The sequence below is a fragment of the Tachyglossus aculeatus genome, chromosome 3 (genome assembly GCF_015852505.1).
Source record: "Tachyglossus aculeatus isolate mTacAcu1 chromosome 3, mTacAcu1.pri, whole genome shotgun sequence".
NCBI classification, from domain to species: Eukaryota; Metazoa; Chordata; class Mammalia; order Monotremata; family Tachyglossidae; genus Tachyglossus; species Tachyglossus aculeatus.
In genome coordinates, this window is record NC_052068.1 from 61,360,705 (window position 1) to 61,386,674 (window position 25,970).

Sequence of the window (25,970 nt, forward strand, 5' to 3'; positions counted from 1 at the left end):
GACTCCAAAACCCGTGCTCTTTCCACTGAGCCACGCTGCTTCTACCGAGCGTGCAATAAATACCACTGATCGGTTCATTCATTCATTCAGTCGTATTTGTTTAGTGTGTGCAACTGTTGAGTTTGCTTACTGTGTGCAGAGCCCTGTACTAAGCGCTTGGGAGAGGACAGAGAAGCAGCGTGGCTCAGTGGAAGGAGCACGGGCTTTGGAGTCAGAGGTCATGGGTTCAAATCCCGGCTCTGCCAACCGTCAGCTTTGTGACTTTGGGCAAGTCACTTAACTTTTCTGGGCCTCAGTTACCTCATCTGTAAAATGGGGATTAAGACTGTGAGCCCCCATGGGACAACCTGATCATCTTGTAACCTCCCCAGCGCTTAGAACAGTGTTTTGCACATAGTAAGCACTTAATAAATGTCATTATTATTATTATTGTTATTATTACAATCCAGTAATAAAGACAGACAATTCCTGCCCACAATGAGCTCACAGTCTAGAGGACCAGCTCCAAGCTGATGCCCGGAGGGAAGCAGTGTAAGGACCTGGGAGTCAGGAGGTCCTGGGTTCTAATCCTGACTCTGCCACTTGTCCGCTGTGTGATCTCGGGAAAGTCACTTCACTTCTCTGGGCCTCAGTTACCTCATCTGTAAAATGGGGCTTGAGACTGTGAGCCCCACGTGGGACAGGGACTGTGTCCAACCCGATTTGCTTGGATCCACCCCAGCGCTTAGTACAGTGCCTGATTGTACTTTCCAAGCGCTTAGTACAGTGCTCTGCACACAGTGAGCGTTCAATAAAAGAGTTTGGAGAGAAGCAGGGAGTGGGAGAGTTTGGAGAGAAGGAGGGAGAGGGATGGGAGAAAAGGAAGAGTTTGGAGAGAAAGAGGAAGGGGGAGAAAAGAGTTTGGAGAGAAGGAAAGGGGGAGAAAAGGAAAAGAGTTGGGAGAGGAGGGAGAGGGAGGGGAGAGAAGGAGGGAGAGGGAGGGGAGAGAAGGAGGGAGAGAGGGGGAGAGAAGGAGGGAGAGAGAGGGGAGAAAAGGAAAAGAGTTTGGAGAGAAGGAGGGAGGGGGAGAGAAGGAGGGAGGGGGAGAAAAGAGTTTGGTGAGGAGGGAGGGAGGGGAGAAAAGGAAAGGAGTTGGGAGAGAAGGAGGGAGGGGGAGAAAAGAGTTTGGAGAGAAGAAGGGAGAGGGAGAAAAGGAAAAGAGTTGGGAGAGAAGGAGGGAGGGGGAGAAAAGAGTTTGGAGAGAAGAAGGGAGGGGGAGAAAAGGAAAAGAGTTGGGAGAGAAGGAGGGAGAGGGAGGGGATTAAAGGAAAAGAGTTTGGCTAGAAGGAGGGAGGAGGAGAAAAGGAAAAGAGTTTAGAGAGGAGGGAGAGGAAGGGGAGAACAGGAAAAGAGTTTGGAGAGAAGGAGGGAGGGGGGGAAATAATAATAATAATAATAATAATTAACCCGGAGTGGTCAGAGGCCCTTTTGGGATGCTGCAAAAGCTGACCGCTGGGTTTGTGAGACTCTGTAGTATTGAAGCCCCCAGATCCGGAGCAGGACTTTTCCATGCTTGCTGTCCACCCTCCCTGCTCTGCATCCTGTGCCTTTTGGAGGAGGGAAGCTGGAGGGAGCATGTAGCCTCCTGGAGCAGGGCAGGCCAGTGGGTGACCAGGACACAGGGTCGTGCTGCACGTGAGGGGAGGGGGGGAGGGTCAGGAGGAGGAGGAGGAGGAGGAGGAGGAGGAAGAGGAGCAGCAGCTGCTAGGTCCAAGTCCTTTTGGGGTGGAGGCCTGCACATCATCTGCTGGTCCTCTGAGGGGATCAAAAAACATTTCGGTTTTCATTCATTCACACATTCAATCATATTTATGGAGCGCTTTCTGTGTGCAGAGCACTGTACTTAGCGCTTGGAAAGAAGAATTCAGCAATAGAGACGGTCCCTACCCAACAACAGGGCTCACAGTCTAGAAGGGGGGAGACAGACAACAAAACAAAGCAAGTAGGCATCGATACCATCAAAATAAATAGAATTATATACACATCATTAATAAAATAAATACAATAATAAATATGTACATATATACCCAAGTGCTGTGGGGCGGGGAGGGGGGTAGAGCAGAGGGAGGGAGTCGGGGCGATGGGGAGGTGAGGAGGAGCAGAGGAAAAGGGGGGCTCAGTCTGGGAAGGCCTCCTGGAGGAGGTGAGCTTTCAGTAGGATTTCTGCAAAGGGACAAATGAGAGAGGGCACCATGTGTCAGTAATCACGAGGAAGATGGCTTAGAAGAACTAAAATTGGGTAAAAAGGAGCGACTCCGACTTAAAATCACAAAGAGACGTTGGTAAAACGCTCAGTTGGGAGTCAGAAGAGCTGGGGCTTTTTCCCTGGGTCGACCTCACAGTCCCTCTAGACTGTAAGCCTGTCGTGGGCAGGGATTGTCTCTCTTCGTTCCTCTATTGTAGTTTCCAAGCGCTTAGTACAGTGCTCTGCACACAGTAAGCGCTCAGTAAATATGATTGAATGAATGACCGGGCCCTTAGTAATTCTCCAGATTACTGGGAGACCTGGAATCAAGTTGCTGAAGTGCCTCAGTTTCCTTGTGCCCTGGCCGCTCTCCCATCTAGCTTTGTGGAAAATATGGTACTTTCTCTGAGCATAGTAATAACAATAATAATAATAATATTGGTTTTTGTTAAGTGCTTACTATGTTTAAAGCACTGTTCTAAGCACTGGGGGAAGGGATACAGGGTCATCAGGTTGTCCCACGTGGGGCTCACAGTCTTAATCCCCATTTCACAGATGAGGTAACTGAGGCTCAGAGAAGTGAAGTGACTTGCCCAAAGTCACACAGCAGACATGTGGTGGAGTGGGATTAGAACCCATGACCTCTGGCTCCCAAGCCCGGACTCTTTCCACTGAACAGCGATCTGGACACCTGGATGGTTCAGGAATCAATATTTGAAGTGCTTTAGAGATCCTGAGCTGAGAGGAGCCAAAGTGAGAATTAACTCATTCAATCAGTCGTATTCATTGAGCCCTTACTGTGTTCGGAGTGCTGTACTAAGCGCTCGGAAGAGTACAATAGAACAATAAACAGACACATTTAAGCTGGGGGGGGGGGCACAATATCGTTGTGCTCTTTGTATTATTGTTCAGGTTAGTTGGGCTGGCAGCATGCTGAGACCTAGGAGAGGGGAAAGGGATAACAGCTGCTCATCAAGGCTGCTCTAGTCAGCAGCATCAACCAGCTCTTATGTTTGGCTACAATAAGGGACTCAGGGGGACATCAATCAATCAGCCAATCAATAGTATTTATTGAGCCCTTACTGTGAGCAGAGCACTGTAATAAGTGCTTGGGAGAGTACAATATAACAAAGTGGCCCCTGTTCACAACAGAGATGACAAAGTGTAGGGGTCAGGAGAGCCATTACACTAGTTAAGATGGACTCTACATTATTTCAGGCAAGGGAATTTTTTATTTAATATCAGTAATGGTTATTGGGCCTCAAAATTTGCTATGGGTTTTTAAATGTATATTTTGAGTGTGAATTCTAAGGAGACGAAAAACCACAGCACACTCTGAAATGAGAAAGTGGCTTAATGGATAGACCATGGGCCTAGGAGTCGTAAAGTTGGGGGTTCCGATCCTGTCTCCGCCACTTGTCTGCTGTGTGATCTTGGGCAAGTCACTTTACTTCTCTGTGCCTGTTACCTAATCTATAAAAAAAAAAAGGGGGGGGGTTGAGACTGAGCCCCACGTGGTACAGGGAACGTGTCCAACCCCATTTGCTTGTGTTCTACCCCAGTGCTTAGTACAGGGCCTGGCACATAGTAAGCACTTAACAAATACCATTATTATTAATATTATTATTATCATCATCATCATCATCAGTGGTATTTATTGAGTGCTTACTAGATGCAGAGCACCCTACCAAGTGCTTTGAAGAGTCCAATTCAAAGAAGTTGGCTGACATTCCATGCCGATGTGTTAATCTATTTTTTCTGTGATCTAGAGTATTCTAATGTCATCAAATGGGGAACATGGTCTTTTGGGAGTCCATCAAAAGCCAAGGGTCCTGGTTCCTGGTTTTCAGACTCCTTCAGCCCCGAGAGTCATAGTATAATTTCGTAGTATAGAAATGCAGGGCTGTAGTCCTGCCCTTAATCCACAGCAAAGATCTCTCGGATTTCAATGGGATGTTTTAAGGCCGGGCTAGAACTATGCCCCTTAAGTAGCAACTTAACATTTTAATGAATGGAGTTAACTATTGCATTCAGCATCACTCCCCAAATGATTTGAGGGGCACCAATAGTATCACCACCATTCCTGCCCTTTGTTTCTCTTCCTCCTCCGACCTTCTTTATCTGTTGTCTCCTCCCCTCCCCCATCCGTGTGTGTGTGTGTGTGTGTGTGTGTGTGTGTGTGTGTGTGTGTGTGTATTTCTCCTTCCCTGGATTTCTCTTTGTCATTCTGCCTTTATTTTTCTTTTTATTCTAGTTCTTTTTTTTTTCTTTATCTTTAAACCTCCCTTCTTTTGGGGATTCTTTCTTTATCTCTTTTTCTCTGACTCTTTGGGGGCACATTCTATCTTCTCTGTGGCCTTTTTCTACCCCCCACCCCCACCCCTGTTTTTTATATCTTGTAGGTTGTTGGGGTTTGGGTGTTTTTTTTTCTTTGGGGCCTATTCTCTCCCCATTTTGACTCTTCCCCCTACTTCATTTTCTATGCCTTTATTTCTCCCTTTTTGGCTTTTCTTTGCTCTCTGCAGGGCAGCAGGAGCGTTTTACATATGGAAAGGGCCTCTGAGGAAATCAACCAGCATTCTAGTGAGTTTCCCTGAGCAGCCTTTCCATGTGTTTAAGGCTTCTGTACTTCCTGCAGTGGAAAACTATCTAAGAACAGTCCCTCCTTCTCCCCCCCCACCAACTCCCCCATCTTTCCTTCACCCTTTCCCTCCCTCCCCACCCCAAACTCCCATTTACTTTAGACAAGGAGCGGAGCTGCAGGAGGAACTTGAGCAGGGGGGTTCTTTGCTTAAAGAGAGGTTCCAAGCCAGTTTCTCTCTGTCAAGTGCATAAGCTTTTTTACACACAGAGGGCCTGAAAGGGGAAACCGTGAAATCTTCGTTGGTTTCCTTTTGCAGCTGGCTCTGTGTGCGAAGTAATGTTTGCACTTTTTTTGTGTGCTGCTGGCAGTGGACAGTATTGCAGTATAATTTTAAATTGTAAATTGACATGTGGGCAGGATGGTTACATCACTTCAGCCACATCCTGCCCAGGGGACTTGGGGGGGGGGCCGAGAGATTAGGAGAAGGAAAGAGGGAGAGGGACTGGATTTGACACCTAGGGCCTGAGACGGTTCTGTCAGAGTTGCCATTCAGAATAAAATTGTGCAGTTTTGGAAAACCGGCCTTTCGTTCATTCATTCAGTCGTATTTATTGAGCGCTTACTGTGTGCAGAGCACTGTAGTAAGCGCTTGGGAATCAATCAATCAGTCTTATTTATTGAGCGCTTACTATGTGCAGAGCACTGTACTAAGCTCTTGGGAAGTACAAGTTGGCAACATAGAGAGACGGTCCCTACCCAACAGCAGGCTCACAGGCTAGAAGGGGGAGACAGACAACAAAACAAAACATATTAACAAAATAAAATCAATAGAATAGTAAATATGTACAAGTAAAATAAATAGAGTAATAAATCTGTACAAACATACAGGTGCTGTGGGGAGGGGAAGGAGGTAAGGCGGGGGGGATGGGGAGGGGAAGGAGAGGGCTCAGTCTGGGGTTCAAATCCTGGCTCCGCCAGTTCATCATCATCATCATCAATCGTATTTACTGAGCGCTTACTATGTGCAGAACACTGTACTAAGCGCTTGGGAAGTACAAATTGGGAACATATAGAGACAGTCCCTACCCAACAGTGGGCTCACAGTCTAAAAGGGGGAGACAGAGAACAAAACCAAACATACTAACAAAATAAAATAAATAGAATAGATATGTACAAATAAAATAAATAAATAAATGGAGTAATAAATATGTACAAACATATACATATATACAGTTGTCAGCTGTGCGACTTTGGGCAAGTCACTTCACTGTGCCTCAGTTCCCTCATCTGTAAAACGGGGATTTCATTTTCCTGGCAGAGGTGACGTTATAACACGGTAGGAGTAGAGTGAGCAGAATTTGGTGTTCCTTCATCTATAAGCTATATCACAGAAAAGGTTATTTTATGATCTTGCGAGAGAAAAGATTTGGGCCTAACATTTTCTCTTTTATTGCAGAACAAGTGCTCCGTAGAGTGTGCTGCACCCAATAAGTGAGCAGAGCACCAATATGGGAAGTAGCATGGCCTGGGAGTCATAAGGACCTGGGGTTCTAATCCAAGCTCCGCCACTTGTCTGCTGGGTGACCTTGGGTAAGTCATTTCACTTTTCTGTGCCTCAGTTACCTCATCTGTAAAATGGGGATTAAGACTGTGAGCCCCAGTGAGACAGGGACTGTGTCCAACCTCATTACCTCTTATTTACCCCAGCGCTTAGAACAGTGCCTGGCATAGAGTAAGTGCGTAACAAATACCTTAAAAAAATTAAGTGCTCAGTATACAGCGTGGCATGGTGGAAAGAGCAGGGGCTTGGGAGTCAGAGGTCGTGGGTTCTAATCCCGGCTCTGCCACTTGTCAGTGGGCAAGTCACTTCACTTCTCTGTGCCTCAGTTACCTCATACTTCCCAAGCGCTTAGTACAGTGCTCTGCACACAGTAAGCGCTCAATAAATACGATAGAATGAATGAATGAATCTGTAAAATGGGGATGTAGACTGTGAGCCCCACGTGGGTCAACCTGATTACCTTGTATCTACCCCAGCGCTTAGAACAGTGCTCGGCACACAGTAAGCCCTTAACAAATACCAACATTATTATTATTATTATTACACCATTGATTGATTAATTGATTACATATGGAATGTGGCAAATTCCTTGCTTTGAAAATTTTGAAGTCAAGTCAGGATAACGAATAGGCAAGACACTGCTTTTTCAGGCATGGTAATTCTTATTTTCCACTTCGGATTTATACATTTTCTTCCCTGTCTTCTGAATCGTCCCCCTGCCCCTGCCAACCAAGTCTCCAGTTCTGTTTCCATCCCCTCTTTTCTCTCTCATCTCATTCTGCTCCATATTTCCATGGTCTTTCCCATTTTTCTTTTAGCCCCACTCTGGTCCCCAGTTTTCCTATGCTTCTTTGAAGATTTTTTTGTTATTTATACATGGTGAGAGTATCTCTGCCTCAAAGGAGAACTTGAGTTCGCCAGTAGTATTTTGTAAACCTAACTTTGTTCCATCGAAATAGTATAATTCACAGAAACAGTTTATATATTGTTGATTCTTTTGAAATTTCCCAAGTCGAACAACTTGAAACTGGCCTGTTCAGGCATTTCTAAAACCCCCGTGACTTAAGCCTGCTTTGGATCTTTGAACTGTTTTAGATTAGAATACAGTTGAATTGTGAATTGTCCAAAGGGAGAGAACTTACAGCCATTCTTCAAAAATGGAACGTGAGTATGAGATTTTTAATGATGGGTCCATTTGTGAGTAGATATATTTTTAAAATTCAAGGAGGCTCAATCACACCTCTTTTACAAGGACCATTATATTCATATTATTTTTAAAGCTATGTTCTCTGTCAGGCTGATTGGAACCATTTATTTAAGCCCAAGTGAAGACTGGGCTTATCAGTGGGTGGTGGAATTAGAGAAGCAGCCTGGCCTAGTGGAAAAAGCACAGGCCTGGGAGGACCTGGGTTCAAATCTTGGCTCCACCATTGGTCTGCTGTGTGAACTTGGGCCGGTCACTTCACATCTTTATGCCTCAGTTACCCCATATGTAAAATGGGGGCTAAGACTGTGACCCCCATGTAGGGCAGAGACTGTGTCCAACCTGATTTGCTTGCATCTACTCCAGCATTTAGTACAGTGTGTAGCACATATAGGCGCTTACCAAATACCATTAAAAAAAAAAATAAGGGTCTGCCAGTAGAACTCCAGTAGAACTTAGAGAAGCAGCGTGGCTCAGTGGAAAGAGCCCAGGCTTTGGAGTCAGAGGTCGTGGGTTCAAATTCCGGCTCCGGCAATTGTCAACTGTGACTTTGGACAAGTCACTTAATTTCTCTGGGCCTCAGTTACCTCATCCGTAAAATGGGGATTAAGACTGTGAGCCCCCCCGTGGGCTCACCTGATCACCCTGTAACCTCCCCTGCGCTTAGAACAGTGCTTTGCACATAGTAAGCGCTTAATAAATGCCATTATTATTATTATTAACTCCTTTTGGGTGGATTGTTTTTGATTCTTTGATAATAATAATAATAATAATGATAATAATGGTATTTGTTAAGCGCTTACTAGGTGCCAGGCATTGTCCTAAGCTCTGGGGGTAGATTCAACGTAGTTGGGTTGAACACAGTCCCGGTCTCACATAGGGCTCCCAGTCTCAATCCCCATTTTAGAGATGAGGTAACTGAGGTACAGAGAAGTGAAGTGTCTTGCACAGCAGGTAAGTGATGGAGGCAGGATTAGAACTGGGGTCCTTCTGACTCCCAGGCTTGGGCTCTATCCACTAGGCCACAGATTGAGTAGTATCCAAAGCTCTTTTCGCTGCAGTTGCAGTTCAGGAGCCACGGATTGCCTTCTTTCAGAATCTAATAAGAAAAACTGATACCACTGCCATAGAAGCCACATCTCTTCACTCCGTGCCTTTTCCTTTTCCTTCCATGCCTCTTTTAGAGGGTGGTGTTTGAACAGTAAACACGGTCTTAATTATAACGACTTCCCAGCTACTTTGATAGCTTAAAAAAGGAAATGGGAAGAAGAGGCTGAAGATATTTTATAGACTAACTTCAAAATTAGAGGCTAAATGACACCTAGCATTTTTAACTTCGCTTTGATTCTTGCCAAAACTCAGCTGTTGTGTTGTGTTTCACTAAACCCTTTAGACTGTGAGGTCATTTTTTTTTTAGTACTATTTGTTGAGCGCTTACTATGTGCCAGGCACTGTACTGAGTACTGGAATAGATACAAGGTGGACACAGGTTGGATCCAGTCACTGTGCCTCATGGGGCTCACAGTCTTAATCCCCATTTTACAGATGAGGGAACTGAGGCCCAGAGAAGTGAAGTGACTTGCCCAGGGTCACACTGCAGACAAGTGGCGGAGCCGAGATTAGAACCCAGGTCCTTCTGATTTCTAGGTCCGTGCTCTATCATTGTGGGCAGGGAAAGCGTCTTCCAACTCTGTTGTACTGCACGCTTCCAAGAGCTTAACACAGTGCTCTGCACATAGTAAGCTCTCTCCGCCAAGCTAGCTCTCTTCCTCCCTTCAAGGCCCTGCTGAGAGCTCACCTCCTCCAGGAGGCCTTCCCAGACTGAGCCCCTTCCTTCCTCTCCCCCTCGTCCCCCCTCCATCCCCCCCTTACCTCCTTCCCTTCCCCACAGCACCTGTATATATGTATATATGTTTGTACATATTTATTACTCTATTTATTTATTTATTTTATTTGTACATATCTATTCTATTTATTTTATTTTGTTAGTATGTTTGGTTTTGTTCTCTGTCTCCCCCTTTTAGACTGTGATCCCGCTGTTGGGTAGGGACTGTCTCTATATGTTGCCAATTTGTACTTCCCAAGCGCTTAGTACAGTGCTCTGCACATAGTAAGCGCTCAATAAATACGATTGATGATGATGAATAAATACTATTGATGGTGATGATGTCTAAAAAACTGTTCCGGAAGGGAAGGTGAAGAGAAGTAAGCGCATGTTGTTACGGGCCCTGGAAGACTGGGTTTGAGTCTTGGAATGAATTTCAGTCGTTCAAGATGGGGCTCAGTGAATTCACTTATATGTAGATTGTATATTCCTCTGCATAATTAACATTCATTCACTCAATTGCATTTATTGAGCATTTACAGTGTGCACAGTACTGTACTAAGCGCTTGGGAAGTACAAGTCGGCAACATGTAGAGACGGTCCCTACACAACAACACACAGCAGTTGCAGCAGATAGGTATTGAGATTAGACACCAAACCATGAAAAATAACTCTACAGATTAGCCAAAGACAGTAGGCAGAGAAAGGCAAAGTGAGTCTACTTGGTGGTAATTTTCTTGGTCTGCTGAACTAAGCTAGCATTTGTTGAGGCCTCTTGCAAGGAGGCCAGTATTTGCTCTCTAAAAAGAACTTTGCAAGCGATAGTCAGATCTCGCCACTCTCCAGTGAGATCGCTGGTAACGTTTACCGATGTTTCACAGGTCTGGAATTGCAGTTAAGGGCTTCACTCAATCCTTGGGTGTTTAAGTGGCTAAAGGGATTTTTACATTCTGTGCTTACTGTCTACCTGTACGCTTGCATTAAGTCTTACGAGCCTTCATTTTCATTAAGAGTTGTTAGCCGAGACCCAAGATTTTAAATTAAAAGTTGCTAAAGGGAAGTCTCACCTCTCTGGGTTGCACCTGGAGAGTTTTCAGGACTCTGCCAGTCTCGACTGTGGGAGGGAGAGCCAAGCAGAGGCCTGTCCTTTCCACTTCTACCTTGGGCAGTGGCTAGCGAGGGGAAGGCCATCTGCTACAAGTCAAAACTCACCTGTGCTGGGCAGCAGTGGGCTAGGAGAGAGTCGAGGGCAGAGACTCAGGTTTAATAATAACGATGGCAGTTGTTAAGCGCTTACTATGTGCAAAGCACTGTTCTAAGCGCTGGGGGGGATACAAGGTAATCAGGTTGTCGCACATGGGGCTCACAGTCTTAATCCCCGTTTTACAGATGAGGTCACCGAGGCCCAGAGAAGTGACTTGTCCAAAGTCACACAGCTGACAAGTGGCGGAGCCGGGATTAGAACCCATGACCTCTGATTCCCAAGCCCATGCTCTTTCCACTGAGCCACGCTGCTTCTCGTTTACTGTGCGGAAGGAGGCATCGGTAAACCGCTTCTGTAATTTTACCAAGAAAACTCTGTGGATACACCGCCAGAACGATTGCAGATGGAGAGGGGGGTTCTGAGAGAGACGTATCCCCGGAGTCGCTATGGGTCGGACACGTCTCGACAGCGTAAGGCAACAACAACGACAAAGAGAAGTCTTACTGTCATTTGTTTCCTGTTGTTTCAGATCCAACCTCAGCTTGTGACGGAGGTCTGCAGTGGGGCAACTGGATTTTCTGTTGGAGTGACACCACTGGAAGGGCCCATGACTTTTTACCCCACTCCTTTTCCTTTCCTTCCGCTCTCCAGCCATGTCTCGCTCCCGCCACGCCAGGCCTTCCAGATTAGTGAGAAAGGAGGACCTGAGGAAAAAGGCAACCGGTCAGCTGAAGAAAACAGCCAAGACAGCATCCAAAAAAGTAGCATTAGTCAAAGCAGTGAGCCCTGGGAAACTAAAACAATTAATTCAAGAAAGAGATGGGGTGAAAAAAAAGCCAGAACCCAAACCACCCGTGCCAGTCAAAAGCCTCTTGACCAGAGCCGGAGCTGCTCGGATGAGTTTGGATCGGACCGACGTTCTCTTTCAGAACCCTGAATCTCTCACCTGCAATGGCTTTACGATGTCCCTCCGCAGCACCTCTCTCACCCGTCGCCTGTCCCAGTCTCCAGTGGCCGTTTCAAGACCCAAGAAAGCTCCTCTGCCCAGAAGCTCAGAAGCGGAAGACAAATGTGAACGGGGAGGCCTACCAGAATCCAAAATCAAAAGAGCGGAACGGACGGAGGCGGACCCAGGCTCCCGAGAAGGAGAAGACCCGCTGCGAAACAGACCGGTACCTCTCGAGCAGGAAGATCTGGTTGGACCGGCTCGGAATCCATCTCCTCCCAGGGGGAATGACCGAGAGAAGGCCCCTTCGAGTGAAGCTGCCACTCGGTCCCAAAGTGTGGAAGACTCCGCCTTAAGTGTCCCTACTCTGGGAACCCGACCCATCCAGGACAGCCCCGAGGCTGTGGAAGAGAAGCGTGCGTGCGAAGGCCCGTGTTATGAAAGGACATTGAGTGACAGCAGCGGCCAGAGCGGCCCTCTTGCTGAGGATCCCGTGCTCACTTGTGTATCCCAAAGCCCTCACCCCGGAGTTACCTCTAAATCAAATCCCAGGATGCAGTTAGAAGATTTGGGCTCACGGGTGGAATCCCTTAAGCTGATCGATTCCGATACGCATCCTGTCAAGGAGCCAGATTCAGATCCTACCTCCGGTTTGAAGAAGAATGAATCAGATCCCTGCACCGTCACGTCCATCGGCGAATCCGTTTATCCTACCTCTTTAGCGATAGCCCCTTTGGAAGCGCCACCCGAGTCTGGGGCACCCGGCGCTGTTGCCTATAAGCCTGTGACCCACGGTGCCACCCCGCACCTGCCCGGGACCTTCGGCGCGGCCCCCCGCTGGCCCGCGACCCACTGTGTCGCCCTCGATCGGTCTGCGACCCATGGTGCTGCCTCCGACTGGCCTTTGACCCACAGGGCTGCCCCTGACCGGCCTTTGACCCTCGGGGCTGTCCCCAACTGGCCCGTACCCCACGGTGCTACCCCCGACTGGCCTTTGACCCTTGGAGTTGCCCCTGACCGGCCTTTAACCCACGGGGCCACCCCCGACTGGCCGGCCACCCACGGTGCTGCCCCCGACGGGCCTGTATCCCTTGGGGTTGCCCCTGACAAGCCTCTATTCCACGGTGCCACCCTCGACCGGCCTGTACCCTTTGGGGCTGCCCCTAGCCAGCCCGTACCCACCGGTGCTGCCTCCAACCAGCCTGTATCCCGCAACGCTGCCCCTGACTGGCCCGTACCCCATGGTGTCGCCCCCGACCGACCCGTGGTTGGCAACGTTTTCTTCAATCAGCCCACGACCCTCAGCGCTCCCCTCGAGAAGCCCGCGATCTCCGGCCTCGCCCCCGAAGGAGCGACGGCCTGGCACAACGCCCCGCATCCCTCGGTGACCCACGGCTCCGTCCTGGATCGGCTGCTCCGGGGCTCCGTCCCGGACCGCCTGGCGACCTACAGCACCGCCCCAGACCAGCTGGCCACCCACTGTTCTGCCCTGGTTCAGCTGCTGACCCACGGTTCAGTCTCGGAACAGTTGATGAGCCAAGCCGCGGGCCCGGAGCGCCCGGTTCCCCGCGGGCCCGTCTCGGACCAGCCGGCCGCCTATAGGGCCATCTCAGACCAGCCGGTGACACTGGGCACTGCCCCGGAGTGGCCGGCTCCCCGCGGCATGGTGTCCAACTGGTCGGCTCCGTTGGGTCTCCTCTCAGACCAGCCGGCCGCCCGCGGTGCCGTCTCGGACTGGCCGGCCCCCCACGGGGCGGTCTCGGACCAGCCGAGCCCCCACCGGACCTTCTCAGACCGCTCGGTGACACACAGTGTCGCCCGTGGTGCCGTCTCGGACTGGCCGGTCACCCGCGGTGTCTTTCCAGATCAGCAGCCGGCGACCCGAGGGACCGTGCCGCCCCAGCGCCCGATGACACGCGTCGCCCTCTGGGAACAACGTCCGGCAGCCCGCAGGGCTGCCTTGGACCAACGGGCGGTGACCCACGGTGCCATCGTGAGCCGACATCTAGCCAGCCGTGGGGCTACGTGGCCGCGGCCGGCGACCCGTGGTGCTTTCTCAGACCGGCCGGCGGCCGACGGTTCCGCCTCAGGCCACTTGGCCCCCCACGGCTTTGCCCCGGCTGAGCGGCCGGCAACCTGGAGCTCTACCTCGGGCCAGCCGGAGCTGAGCGGTGTTGTTTTGGGCTGGCCGGTGCCCCCAGGCGCTCCCCTAAACGTGCCCATGACTTTCGGCCCCCTCTCTGACCGGTCTTTGACCCACGGTACTAGTCTGACCCTCCCTCTGACCACAAACTGGCCTAATCCCCTTGACGCTCCTCCAGACCAGCCGGTGATTCACAGCTTCGCTCCCAACGGGCCCGTGACCCGCAGTGCCGCCCTCGACGGGTCCGCGACGTGCCCCCTGGTCCCCGACCGTCCCCCGACCCGTGGCGCTGACCCCGATCGACCCTTCATTCCCAACTGGCCCGTGACCCTTGGATCCCGTGCCCCGATCCCAGAGCCCGAACCCCCCGGCTGTGCCTCGGGCCAACCCGAGCTCAAAGGTGCTATACAAACTTTGATGACAAATCAAGAAACTGGTTGGAGGCCAAAGCCAAACTTGGAAAACAGCCTGGAGGCCGCTCTCTGCAAAGAGACCTGTTTACAGTCCTCGGCAGACTCACGTTCGGGGTTACCGGCCAATTCCCAGCAGGTCACGATGGCTCCTGACCAAGAACTGAGAAAGAGTCCGCCGGCAGATGCCAAGTTAGCACCCAGGGAACCCGTCAGATCAGATGCGGGGAACCCCTGGACGAGCGTCACTTCCATCCGGACCGGCTCCGCCAGCGGGATCGACCCGGGGTTGGCATCTGGGTCACCTGCCGGCGCTCCTTCCTACACCTGCCCTTTCTCCTACACGACCCTGCTCCCGACTTTAGAAAAGAAGAAACGGAAACGGTGTGGGGTGTGCGAGCCCTGCCAGAGGAAGGCGAACTGTGGTGAATGTACTTACTGCCAGAGCAAGAAAAACAGTCATCAGATCTGCAAGAAGAGAAAATGCGAGGAGCTGAAAAAGAAGCCGGCGGTCATAGTGCCCTTTGAGGTAAGAAGGTAATCGAGGGTGGGAACCGCTCGCTCCGGTAATCCTTAAGTAAATAAATTGCCTCGAAAAGGAATGTGTTTTCGGAGAGCGGGCCGTAGCCCAAGGATGTCTGAAGAGGATCCGTATTCTAAATCTGGTGGAATTGCGCCGGAGACCGTGGGATTGTGCCTTAACTCGTTCTCAGCGTGCTCGTCGTTTTTAACATTCTGGACCAATTGCTTTCTTCTTTTTTTCAAGTTGCTTGGGACTTATTCTTAACCTAGAGGTTCGTTCCCCACTTTCAGAGGAGTTTGGGTCACCAGAAGATCAGAACGCTCAATCTAGTATTTCTGCTTTTCATTAGAAATGACTTTTTTGGGGGGTGAACTTCAGCTTCCATTGACACCTGTCTACTTGTTTTGTTTTGTTGTCTGTCTCCCTCTTCTAGACTGTGAGCCCGTTGTTGGGTAGGGACCGTCTCTATAAATTGCCGACTTGTACTTCCCAAGCGTTTAGTACAGTGCTGTGCACACAGTAAGCGCTCAATAAATACGATTGAATGAATGAATGAGTAATTATGGCATTGGAGTTCCTTAGGCTGAGAGAAACTGAGAGGCATATAGTGTCAATGGAAAATAGTAGTAATTGTAATTATTAAGTCCTTATTGCGGTACAGAGTACCGCACTGAGTGCTGGGAGAATCCACGGGAGGTCATCTCCTGGTGGGAAGCATATATTGGGTTTGATAAAGGAGTTAATGAATTATATTTGTCCTATATATCTCTTTATAGTTCAGAATTTTGCCCAATTCCAAAAGAGCTCATACATTTGCTTGATTGGTTCATTCAAATATTAGTCCAAGGAAAGGGGAAAACATAATTTTTTTTATTTTAGGAGGTCCAGATTTTACTGTTTTCTTGAAGTGCTGTCATATAGCAAATTTAGATTTTTGGAGACTAAGGAAGTAATAGGATTCATGTTTTTCTTTGAAAGTGGGCTTAGTCTCCCAAAGTATGCATTTTCTCAATCAGACAGTAGCAACCAAAAATGGTTGCCACATTGAAGGGAGGGAGGGAGAGCTGCGGAGAAGTGAGCGCAGCTGAAGGTAGGGCCTTAGAGAAGCAGCGTGGCTCAGTGGAAAGAGCCCGGGCTTGGGAGCCAGAAGTCGTGGGTTCTAATCCCGGCTCCGCCGCTTGTCAGCTGTGTGACTTTGGACAAGTCACTTAACTTTTCTGGGCCTCAGTTACCTCATCTGTAAAATGGGGATTAAGACTGTGAGCCCCACGAGGGACAAGCTGATCACCTTGTATCCCCCCCAGTGCTTAGAACGGTGCTTTGCACATAGTCAGCGTTTAACAAATGCCATCATCATAGGGCGTTGTGACCACAGGGCAAATTTTGCCACTGGGTCTGTGGTGCTGCATCTGCAGTGTGGTAAAAAAATGCATGCCACCCTTTGATGCGCTGCCACCATACTGGTAGTAGATTCATGGAAGAATGGCAGGTGATGGGGAGAGAAGTGTTTGCACGTGGGCTGCTAGTGTGTCCACTCTAGTCCGGAAGCAGTGTGGCCTAGTGGATAGAGGATGGGCCTGGGAGTTAGAAGGATGTGGGTTCTAATCTCGGCTCTGCCGCTTGTCTGCTCTGTGACCTCCTCTCCCCCTCGTCCCCCTCTCCATCCCCCCCCATCTTACCTCCTTCCCTTCCCCACAGCACCTGTATATATGTATATATGTTTGTACATATTTATTACTCTATTTATTTATTTTACTTGTACATATCTATTCTATTTATTTTAGTTTGTTAGTATGTTTGGTTTTGTTCTCTGTCTCCCCCTTTTAGACTGTGAGCCCACTGTTGGGTAGGGACTGTCTCTATATGTTGCCAATTTTGTACTTCCCAAGCGCTTAGTACAGTGCTCTGCACACAGTAAGCGCTCAATAAATACGATTGATGATGATGACCTCGGGCAAGGCACTTCAATTCTCTGGGCCTCAGTTCCCTCATCTGTAAAATGGGGATTAATCAATCAATCAATCAATCGTATTTATTGAGCGCTTACTGTGTGCAGAGCACTGTACTAAGCACTTGGGAAGTACAAGTTGGCAACATATAGAGACGGTCCCTACCCAACAGTGGGCTCACAGTCTAAAAGGGGGAGACAGAGAACAAAACCAAACATACTAACAAAATAAAATAAATAGAAGAGATATGTACAAGTAAAATAAATGAATAAATAGAGTAATAAATCTGTACAAACATATATACATATATACAGGTGCTGTGGGGAAGGGAAGGAGGTAAGATGGGAGAATGGAGAGGGGGACGAGGGGGAGAGGAAGGAAGGGGCTCAGTCTGGGAAGGCCTCCTGAAGGAGGTGAGCTCTCAGTTGGGCCTTGAAGGGAGGAAGAGAGCTTAAGACTGTGAGCCTCATGTGGGACAGGGACCGTGTCCAACCTGATTTGCTTGTATCCACCCCGGTACCCAATACAGTGCCTGGCACATAGTAAGCACTAAACAGATACCACTGTAGAAGTGGAAATGCCATTGCCATTCTGGAAGTGAGGCCAAAAGCTTGGTATCTCATCATGCCCGACTGTTGCTAATGTGTCTCTTCTGTTTTGTTTTTTTTTTAATGATATTAGTTAAGCACTTACGATGTGCCAGGCACTGTACTAAGCCCTGGGGTAGGTCTAAGCTAATCATGTTGGACACAGTCCCTGTCCCACAGAGGGCTCACACTCTTCATTCCCATTTTACAGATGAGGTCACTGTGGCCCAGAGAAGTGAAGTGACTTGCCCAAGGTCACACAGGAGACAGGTGATGGAGCTGGGACTAGAATCCAGGTCCTTCTGACTCCCGGGGCGATGCTGTAATCCCTAGGCCACGCTGCTTCTGTAGTGTTGGGCAAGGCCACCTGAGAGAAGTAAAAATCGTTTCTAATTCACTTTTTTGAAAAAATCTTACACTTCCATTTTTTGTAAAAGAAAATGATTCCATGAGAAAGGTCAGTTCTTTCCAGGGAGAACATTTAACTGAAGGAAGAAAAGTATTTTTTTTCTCCTAGTCACCAATTGGTTAGTTAGTTATGGTGTTTAATGAGCCCTTATTCCTTTCTGAGTGGAGGCTAAGCACAGGGGTGAAAACCAAATAAACAATCCAGACAAAGTCTCTGACCCACCAGGGGTTCACAGTCTAGATGAGAGGAGACAGATACATAGAAAAGAGAAATAAATTATAGGCAAATTAGGCAATGGGAGCAGTAAAGTGATGCAAGAATCAATAACTAAAGGCACAGATAGGCAGCTAAACTGTCCTGATGTTCCCTCCTGCTGTTTTTATGGTTTCATTTTGCCTTATGTGTCTGTCACCAATCCTTCTCATACTCCTTCTTGAGTTGTTGAGCCCATAGAGGCCAGGGACTATGTCAGATTTTCTTCGGTGTATTTTTTCCCTCGCGCTTTGCACACGGTAGACGTTCAGTAGATACTCTTGAATGATTGAATGGATGAATGCTCAGGGCCTACGTTTCCAGGGTGGTTGGCAAGCAACTCAATCGATCGTATTTATTGAGCCCTTACTGTGTGCGGAGCACTGTACTGTACTCGGGAGAGTATGACGTAATAGAGTTGATAGACCCATTCTCCGTCCCATAACAAGTAGTTGGCAGAACTGGGATTAGAACCCAGTTCCTTCAGACTCCCAGGACTTTGCTGCTTGTGCTCTTTCTCTACCACCACCTCAAACAGCGTGGTATACTTTGTATATTGCATACCTCTAACCTGGAAAGCCTTCCCCAGGGCCACGCACTCAATAAAAGATGATCAGATGAATGAAATAGTGATTCGGAAGCAAAGCTGGATAGGAAGGGATAGCTGCGTTCTCTAGTTGGGCCTGGTCCATACAATCAATCAATCAATCATATTTATTGAGCGCTTACTGTGTGCAGAGCACTGTACAACGCGCTTGGGAAGTACAAGTTGGCAACGTATAGAGATAGTCCCTACCCAACAGTGGGCTCACAGTCTAAAAGACGGGGGAGCCTAAAGGGGGAGTCTAAAAGGGGGTATGGCTCCCAGAAAAGTTCCCCTTCTCTTCACCAAACTAGCCGATCAGACAGTGGTAGTTATTGAGTGCTTACTGTGTGCAGAGCACTGTGCTAGGTGCTTGAAAGAGTACAATACACCAGAGTTGGTAGACGTGTTTCCGCCCACAAGGAGCTTATGGTTTAGAAGGGGAGACAAACACTAATCTAAATAAATACATTGCAGTTACATAATAATAATAATGGCATTTATTAAGCACTTACTATGTGCAAAGCACTGTTCTAAGCGCTGGGGAGGTTACAAGGAGATCAGGTTGTCCCATGGAGGGCTCACAGTCTTAGTCTCCATTTTACATATGAGGGAACTGAAGCACAGAGAAGTTAAATGATTCACCCAAAGTCACACTGCTGACAGTTGGCAGAGCCGGGATTCAAACCCATGACCCCTGACTCCAAAGCCCGGGCTCTTTCCACTGAGCCACGCTGCTTCTCTTATATACATTCTCTAGTTGGGCTTGGTATTTCCAAATAGTTTACAGTGCAACTGTGAATTTAGATCCAGTCAACGGCAAGATAATCTATATTTTTTTAAACAATAATAGGCCAGCTCTTTGGGTGACGTAAAACAGCCTGGAAGGAGGAAGAGCTTCAGTGTATCTGTGGGTTTTGCTCGTGTCAAGGTTTTATCATATGAAGCAGAAAATCGTTATGTGGTACTTTTCTGTTTACAAAATACTTGACAAAAAGAACTCAGGTACCGACAGGGTCAGAGTGGGGAAGACAAGGATGTGGAAGAAGATGTCCAGAGAGGTGTCACCTCTTCTGCAGGGAGAGTCTGTGCATCCCCAAGAAAGAACAGCGAGACCTAATGGAAAGAGCGTGGGCTTGGGAGTCAGAGGAACTGGGTTCTAATCTCGGCTCTGCCACTTATCCGCTGTGTCTTCTTGGGCAAGTCACTTCACTTTTCTGGGCCTCAGTTCCTTCATCTGTAAAATGGGGACTGGAGCCTCATGGGGGAGATGGATTAGCTTATATCTACCTCAGCACTTAGTACAGTGCCTGGCACACAATAAGAGATAAATAAACACCATTAAAAAAAGGGACAGACTGTTGGCGGTCCGCTTACTATTAATTCCTTTTTATCTGAGGAGAAATTAAAGTGCAGTTAGTTCTTCTTTTACTTGTGCTTTGATTAGAACGCTATTGAGGCATAAGGGAACAATTTTAGCATAACACTCATCTGTCTGGATGTAATGTGGTGATGGAATCAATGCTGCAATGAGACAAAGATTAATATGATTTGTGTTTCCTTAAAAACCCATTGAGGCCAAAGCCTCAGGCCTTATCAGGAAATACAAGATGAATAATCATCATCAGTTCCAAACTTCTAATGTTTGTCTTCAGTTTAAAGTATGTATACTATGGGTCATTTGAGGGGAATCTGAGATATTCCTAGTGCATCATTTTTAATATTCAGTTATCCTTCTCTTTATTCCAGCCATGGGTCATTTTCTCAAAGTAATTAACTTAGAGAAATAGGGTACGTGTAATAGTAGTTAGAAAAGGGGGTTCTAGAAGTGCACAGATGTTGTATTAATAAGTAGTGAAATCCTCTCTGCCTGCAATGTTTCAAATTACCACCATCTGCTTTTATGACTTTGTCATACCGGTATTCAAAATTTAGCCAACTCAAAAAAAAAAAAGATAAGGAGGATAAAACTTCAAAATGATATCCTAATCCTAGATAAGCATTGACACGGTCGGATCATTTTTATTTTCAACAGTATTTCAGTAGTCCTTTGTGATGGGTTAACTCATGAAAATTTATAGATATTGATATGTTTGGGGCTCCTAATTATTTGGTTCCTCCAGAGGTATGGCTCCCAGAAAGGTCCTCATCTCTTCACCAAACTAAACACATTCAGACAATGGTATTTATTGAGCGCTTACCGTGTGCAGACCACTGTCAAGGTGCTTGGAAGAGTACAATACACTAGAGTCGGTAGACATGCTCCCACCCACAAGGAACTTACAGTTTAGAAGGGGAGATAGACATTAATCTAAATAAATACATTACAAATAGGTACATAGGTGCTGTGGGGCTGAGGGTGGGGAGAATCCCAAGTGATTGAAGGGTACAGACCCATGTGTGTAAATGATGAAGAGGGAAAGGGAGTTGGGGAAAGAGGGCTTAATCAGGGAAGGCCTCTTGGAGGAGATGTGACCTTCCTAAACACTCTGCAGTTGCAATAATCCCTATTCTCTTTGTTCCATTCTTCTTTAGTGAAGGCAGATCTTAACGCAATCAACCAATCAATCGTAATCATTGAGCGCTTACCGTGTGCAGAGCACAGTACTAAGCTCTTGGGAGAGTGCAACATAATAGACTGAGCAGGCATGTTACCTGCCAACAGGGAGATAGGTAAAAAGAATATTTTAAGAGTCCATGAAGAAATTTTAGAGAATAGGAAATACCTCACAGTATCAATTCTTCACTGCTGTAAATTCTTTAGTAAAGTTACACTATAGAGTGTAGGGTCTACACTCTAGACCCTCTGGATCCTCTGAAACCTCTAGACCTGCCAGACTCTCTAAACCCTCAAGACCCCCTCAGATCTCTCTAGACCCACTAGATCCCTTCAAGGCCCTGCTGAGAGCTCACCTCCTCCAGGAGGCCTTCCCAGACTGAGCCCCTTCCTTCCTCTCCCCCTCGTCCCCCTCTCCATCCCCCCCATCTTACCTCCTTCCCTTCCCCACAGCACCTGTATATATGTATATATGTTTGTACAGATTTATTACTCTATTTATTTTACTTGTCCATATCTACTCTATTTATTTTATTTTGTTAGTATGTTTGGTTTTGTTCTCTGTCTCCCCCTTCTAGACTGTGAGCCCGCTGTTGGGTAGGGACCGTCTCTATATGTTGCCAACTTGTACTTCCCAAGCGCTTAGTACAGTGCTCTGCACATAGTAAGCGCTCAATAAATACGATTGATGATGATGATGATGATCCATCTAGAACTTTTCTAGACTTCCAGGATCTCTAGATCCTCAAAAACCTGAAAACTCTCTACAACTCCCGGAGCCTCTGGCCCTTTTGGATCCTCTGGAAACCTCTAGACTCTCTGGAACCCATAGAACTTTTAGAACATCTCAACTCTAGACCCTTCAGATTCTAGATTCTAGACCTTCTAGACTCTCCAAACTACAGACTCTAGACCATCTAGTCTCTAGACTGTCTCCCCCTTTTAGACTGTGAGCTCACTGTTGGGTAGGGACTGTCTCTATATGTTGCCAACTTGTACTTCCCAAGCGCTTAGTACAGTGCTCTGCACACAGTAAGCGCTCAATAAATGCGATTGATTGATTGATTGATGCTCCTCCTAGACTGTAGGCTTTCCCTTGTGGGCAGAGAAAGTGTCTACCAAAGTGCCTTATACTGTACTTTCCCAAGCTGTTGGTACAGTGCACTGTACTTGCTCAATAACATACCAACTTGCTCAATAAATGCCATTGATTGATTGAGAGATTGATTAATTACACTAGAAATGGTCTCTTATGGGGGAATTGAAATCCTCAGGCTTTGGTGTTAACTTTAACCTGATCTACTTAATTCTCTTAGTGTTTCCGATCCAGCTTAGGGGTGTGAACAAATTATTTGGTTTAATAGAGAAGCAGCGTGGCTCAGTAGAAAGAGGCCGGGCCTGGGAATCAGAGGTCATGGGTTCTAATCCCGGCTCCACCACTTGTCAGCTGTGTGACTTTGGGCAAGTCACTTAGCTTCTCTGTGCCTCAGTTCCCTCATCTGTAAAATGGGGATGAAGACTGAGAGCCCCACGTGGGACAACCTGATTTCCTTGTATCCCCCCAGCGCTTAGAACAGTGCTTGGCACATAGTAAGCGCTTAACAAATGCCATCATCATTATTATTATTATTATTCTTAATTCTTCTGGGAACAAATAGACAGGATCGCCCCACCTCACTGATTTCACTGTTCTGTGACTCGTAAGTAGTTCCTAAACTTTTGTGTGGAGCCATGCAGAAATGTCATTTGACACTACACAGATCATCAGTGCCTAGATCAAAGAGTCAGTTCAACTCTTAGCCCGAGGCCTTTGATGATATTTCCCAACCACTCGTGCAGGTGAAGGCAGATCAGATCAATCCTGATTAAAATTGAGCTATGTATTTATCCATCCTTCCCGGGCTTCTATAGGGAGGCCTTGCTGATAAAGCCTGCATATTAGTTGCAGTATTTCCACCTGTTTGCTCTGCGCTGTTTCACTCATGCAAGGTTTTTAGGAGGTAAAGAGAGAGCTCCAAGGTAGTAGTAGCCCATTCCTAAATGTTACTTTCTAATTCTCTGGATAAACCGAAACCCCGTTTTGGCCTCGTGACTAAGGTTTTATGTATGAACGAGACGCTTTGATTTTCCCGGTACAGCACAGAATTATAATCGTGGCAACTGAGAGGACAATTACTCTTCGAGTTGTTTGGGTGTGGTGTGAGGGTTTTTTGCATTGAGTACTAGACATTGGCACAATACAATTTGTTTTCATAGCGTATTACCACAGCCTGCTTTGTGGTGAGTCACATGTTAATGGGAGGATCAATCCTCGAAGGCCTGAATATAACAAAGTGTCTGGATGAGAAAGTGGTTCCAGTGGCTAGAATTGAGGGGGAATCAAGTGGAATATAACAGGAAGGAGACCTATGTTTCATTTCAGTCCCTTCGGGCCCTTGCAGGAGAAACAGTGCTCATCGCTACAACAACAATCGGGGTATTTGTTAAGCACTTACTCCGTGCTGAGCTCTGTACTAAACATTGGGGTTCTTTCCTTGTCTTATGACGTCGTGTCATTTCCAACCCATCGTGACACCACGGACACATCTCTCCCACAGTGCCCCGCTTTCCCATCTACTATCGTTCTGGTAGTTTATTCATAGTTTTCTTGGTAAAAATACGGAAGCAGTTTACCCTTACCTCCTCCTGCCCAGTAAACTTGAGTCTCTGCCCTTGACTCTCCCATGCCGCTGCTGCCCAGCCCTGGTAGTCTGATCTAATCCCGGCTCCGCCACTTATCTGCTGTGCGACCTTGGGCCAGTCACTTAACTTCTCTGTGCCTCAGTTACCTCACCTGTTAAATGGGGATTAAAAGTATGAGCCCCACGTGGGACAACCTGATCACCCTGTCGTGGCTCAGCGGCAACAGCCCGGGCTTGGGAATCAGAGGTCATGGGATCTGATCCCGGCTCCGCCACATCATCATCATCATCATCAATCGTATTTATTGAGCACTTACTATGTGCAGAGCGCTGTACTAAGCGCTTGGGAAGTACAAATTGGCAACATATAGAGACAGTCCCTACCCAACAGTGGGCTCACAGTCTAAAAGGGGGAATGTCTGCTGCTAAAAGGGGGAATGACATGCACCACATGTCTGCTGTGTGACCTTGGGCAAGTCACTTAACTTCTCTGAGCCTCAGTCACCTCACCTGTAAAATGGGGGATGAAGACTGTGAGCCCCACGTGGGACAACCCGATCACCTTGTATCCCCCCCCAGGGCTTAGAACACTGCTTCACGCATAGTCAGTGCTTAACAAATGCCCTTATTATTATTATTATTATCCCAGCACTTAGTACAGTGCTCTGCACACAGTGAGAACTCAATAAATGCCATCGATGTTGATGGTGATGATGAGGTGTTCAATCCCCATTTTACAGGTGAGGAAACTGAGGCCCAAAGAAGTTAAGTGACCTGTCCCAAGTCCCATAACGGGCAGGTGGCAGAGCCGAGAGAGGAACCGAGGTCCTCTGACTCCCAGACAAGTGTTCTTTCAACTAGGCCACGCTGATACAATTACTTTTTCCTTCATCCTGTTTTTCCAGGGACCATTTCCAAGGGGCCATAGGAGGTAGCAAGCCAGTGGTGTATCCCCACTCCAAAGTGCAATTGTGTGCGTCTCTGCCACACCTCTTCCTCTTGAGCCTCTTGAAGGAAAGACCTCTGTATTGGATGCCTCTGGCCCCTTGCAACTGAGCAGGACTCCTCCCCTGCCCACCCCACCGATTTTTATAAGTCGAGAAATCATGATCCAACTGGCAGACATGGATTAACTCTCTCCCGTGGGTCTCCTACTAACTGCTCCTTCGGGGTCCCTTTTATACAAGTCTTATTCAGCCTCTCGACTATAAACTTAGGAACACGCCTGTCAATTCTGTTGTGTTGTGCTCTCCCAAGTGCTTAGTACAGCACCCTGCACATAGTAAGCGCCCAGGAAATACCACGGATCGATCGATCGATTATTCCTAAATTAAAACAAACTGATTGCAATTCTAGCGTCACGGCTACTAATGCTGTAGTCAACTTGCTTTTTTAATCACATAAAACTGTTCGGTGGCTACATTTTAGTTTCAAAATGTAGAGTACAGTGTTATTTCAAAATAGCCTACCTTTCATTCATTCATTTCATTCACTAGAGAAGCAGCGTGGCTCGGTGGAAAGAGCCCGGGCTTTGGAGTCAGAGGTCATGGGTTCAAATCCCGGCTCCGCCAATTGTCAGGTGTGTGACATTGGGCAAATCACTTCACTTCTCTGGGCCTCAGTTCCCTCATCTGGAAAATGGGGATGAAGACTGTGAGCCCCCCGTGGGACAACCTGATCACCTTGTAACCTCCCCAGCGTTTAGAACAGTGCTTTGCACATAGTAAGCACTTAATAAATGCCATTATCATTATTATTATTATTCATTCATGGCATACTGGATAGAGCACGGGCTTGGGAGTCTGAAGGTCATGGGTTTTAATCCCAGCCCCGCCACTTGTCTGCTGAATGACTTTGGGCAAGTCACTTCACTTCTCTGTGCCTCAGGTCCCTCATCTGTAAAATGGGGATTGAGACTGTCAGTCCCAAGTTGGACAGGGATTGTGTCCAACCCAATTTGCTTGTATCCACCCCAGCGTTTAGTACAGTGCTTGGCACTAAGTGTTTAACAAATACCACAGTTATTATTATTACGTGCCTACTGTGTGCAAAGCACTGTACTAAGTGCTTGGGAGAGTACAATATAACAATAAACAGACACATTCCTTGACCACAATGTGCTTACAATCTAGAGGGGGAGACAATATTCATAAGTAGATTACAGATAAATAAATTAATTCCCCACTTAGATTAGCTGTAGAGTGTGTCTCAAAACATAGATCAGACATTGCATATTTATTTTCAATGTGTATACGGGGCTAGAGAAGCAGCGTGTCTCAGTGGAAAGAGCATGGGCTTGGGAGCCAGAGGTCATGGGTTCTAATCCCG

At 47.4% G+C, this 25,970-nt stretch overlaps 1 protein-coding gene across 1 annotated transcript in view; it reads left to right on the forward strand.

The window, feature by feature from the left end:
• The first annotated feature begins 11,255 nt into the window (after positions 1-11,255).
• Positions 11,256-25,970, forward strand: part of TET1 (tet methylcytosine dioxygenase 1) — a 222,720-nt gene continuing 208,005 nt past the window's right edge. Inside the window, exon 1 of the mRNA XM_038743394.1 lies at positions 11,256-14,630. Within this exon, the coding sequence (XP_038599322.1) occupies positions 11,256-14,630 (3,375 nt within the window). The remainder of the gene's footprint in view (positions 14,631-25,970) is intronic.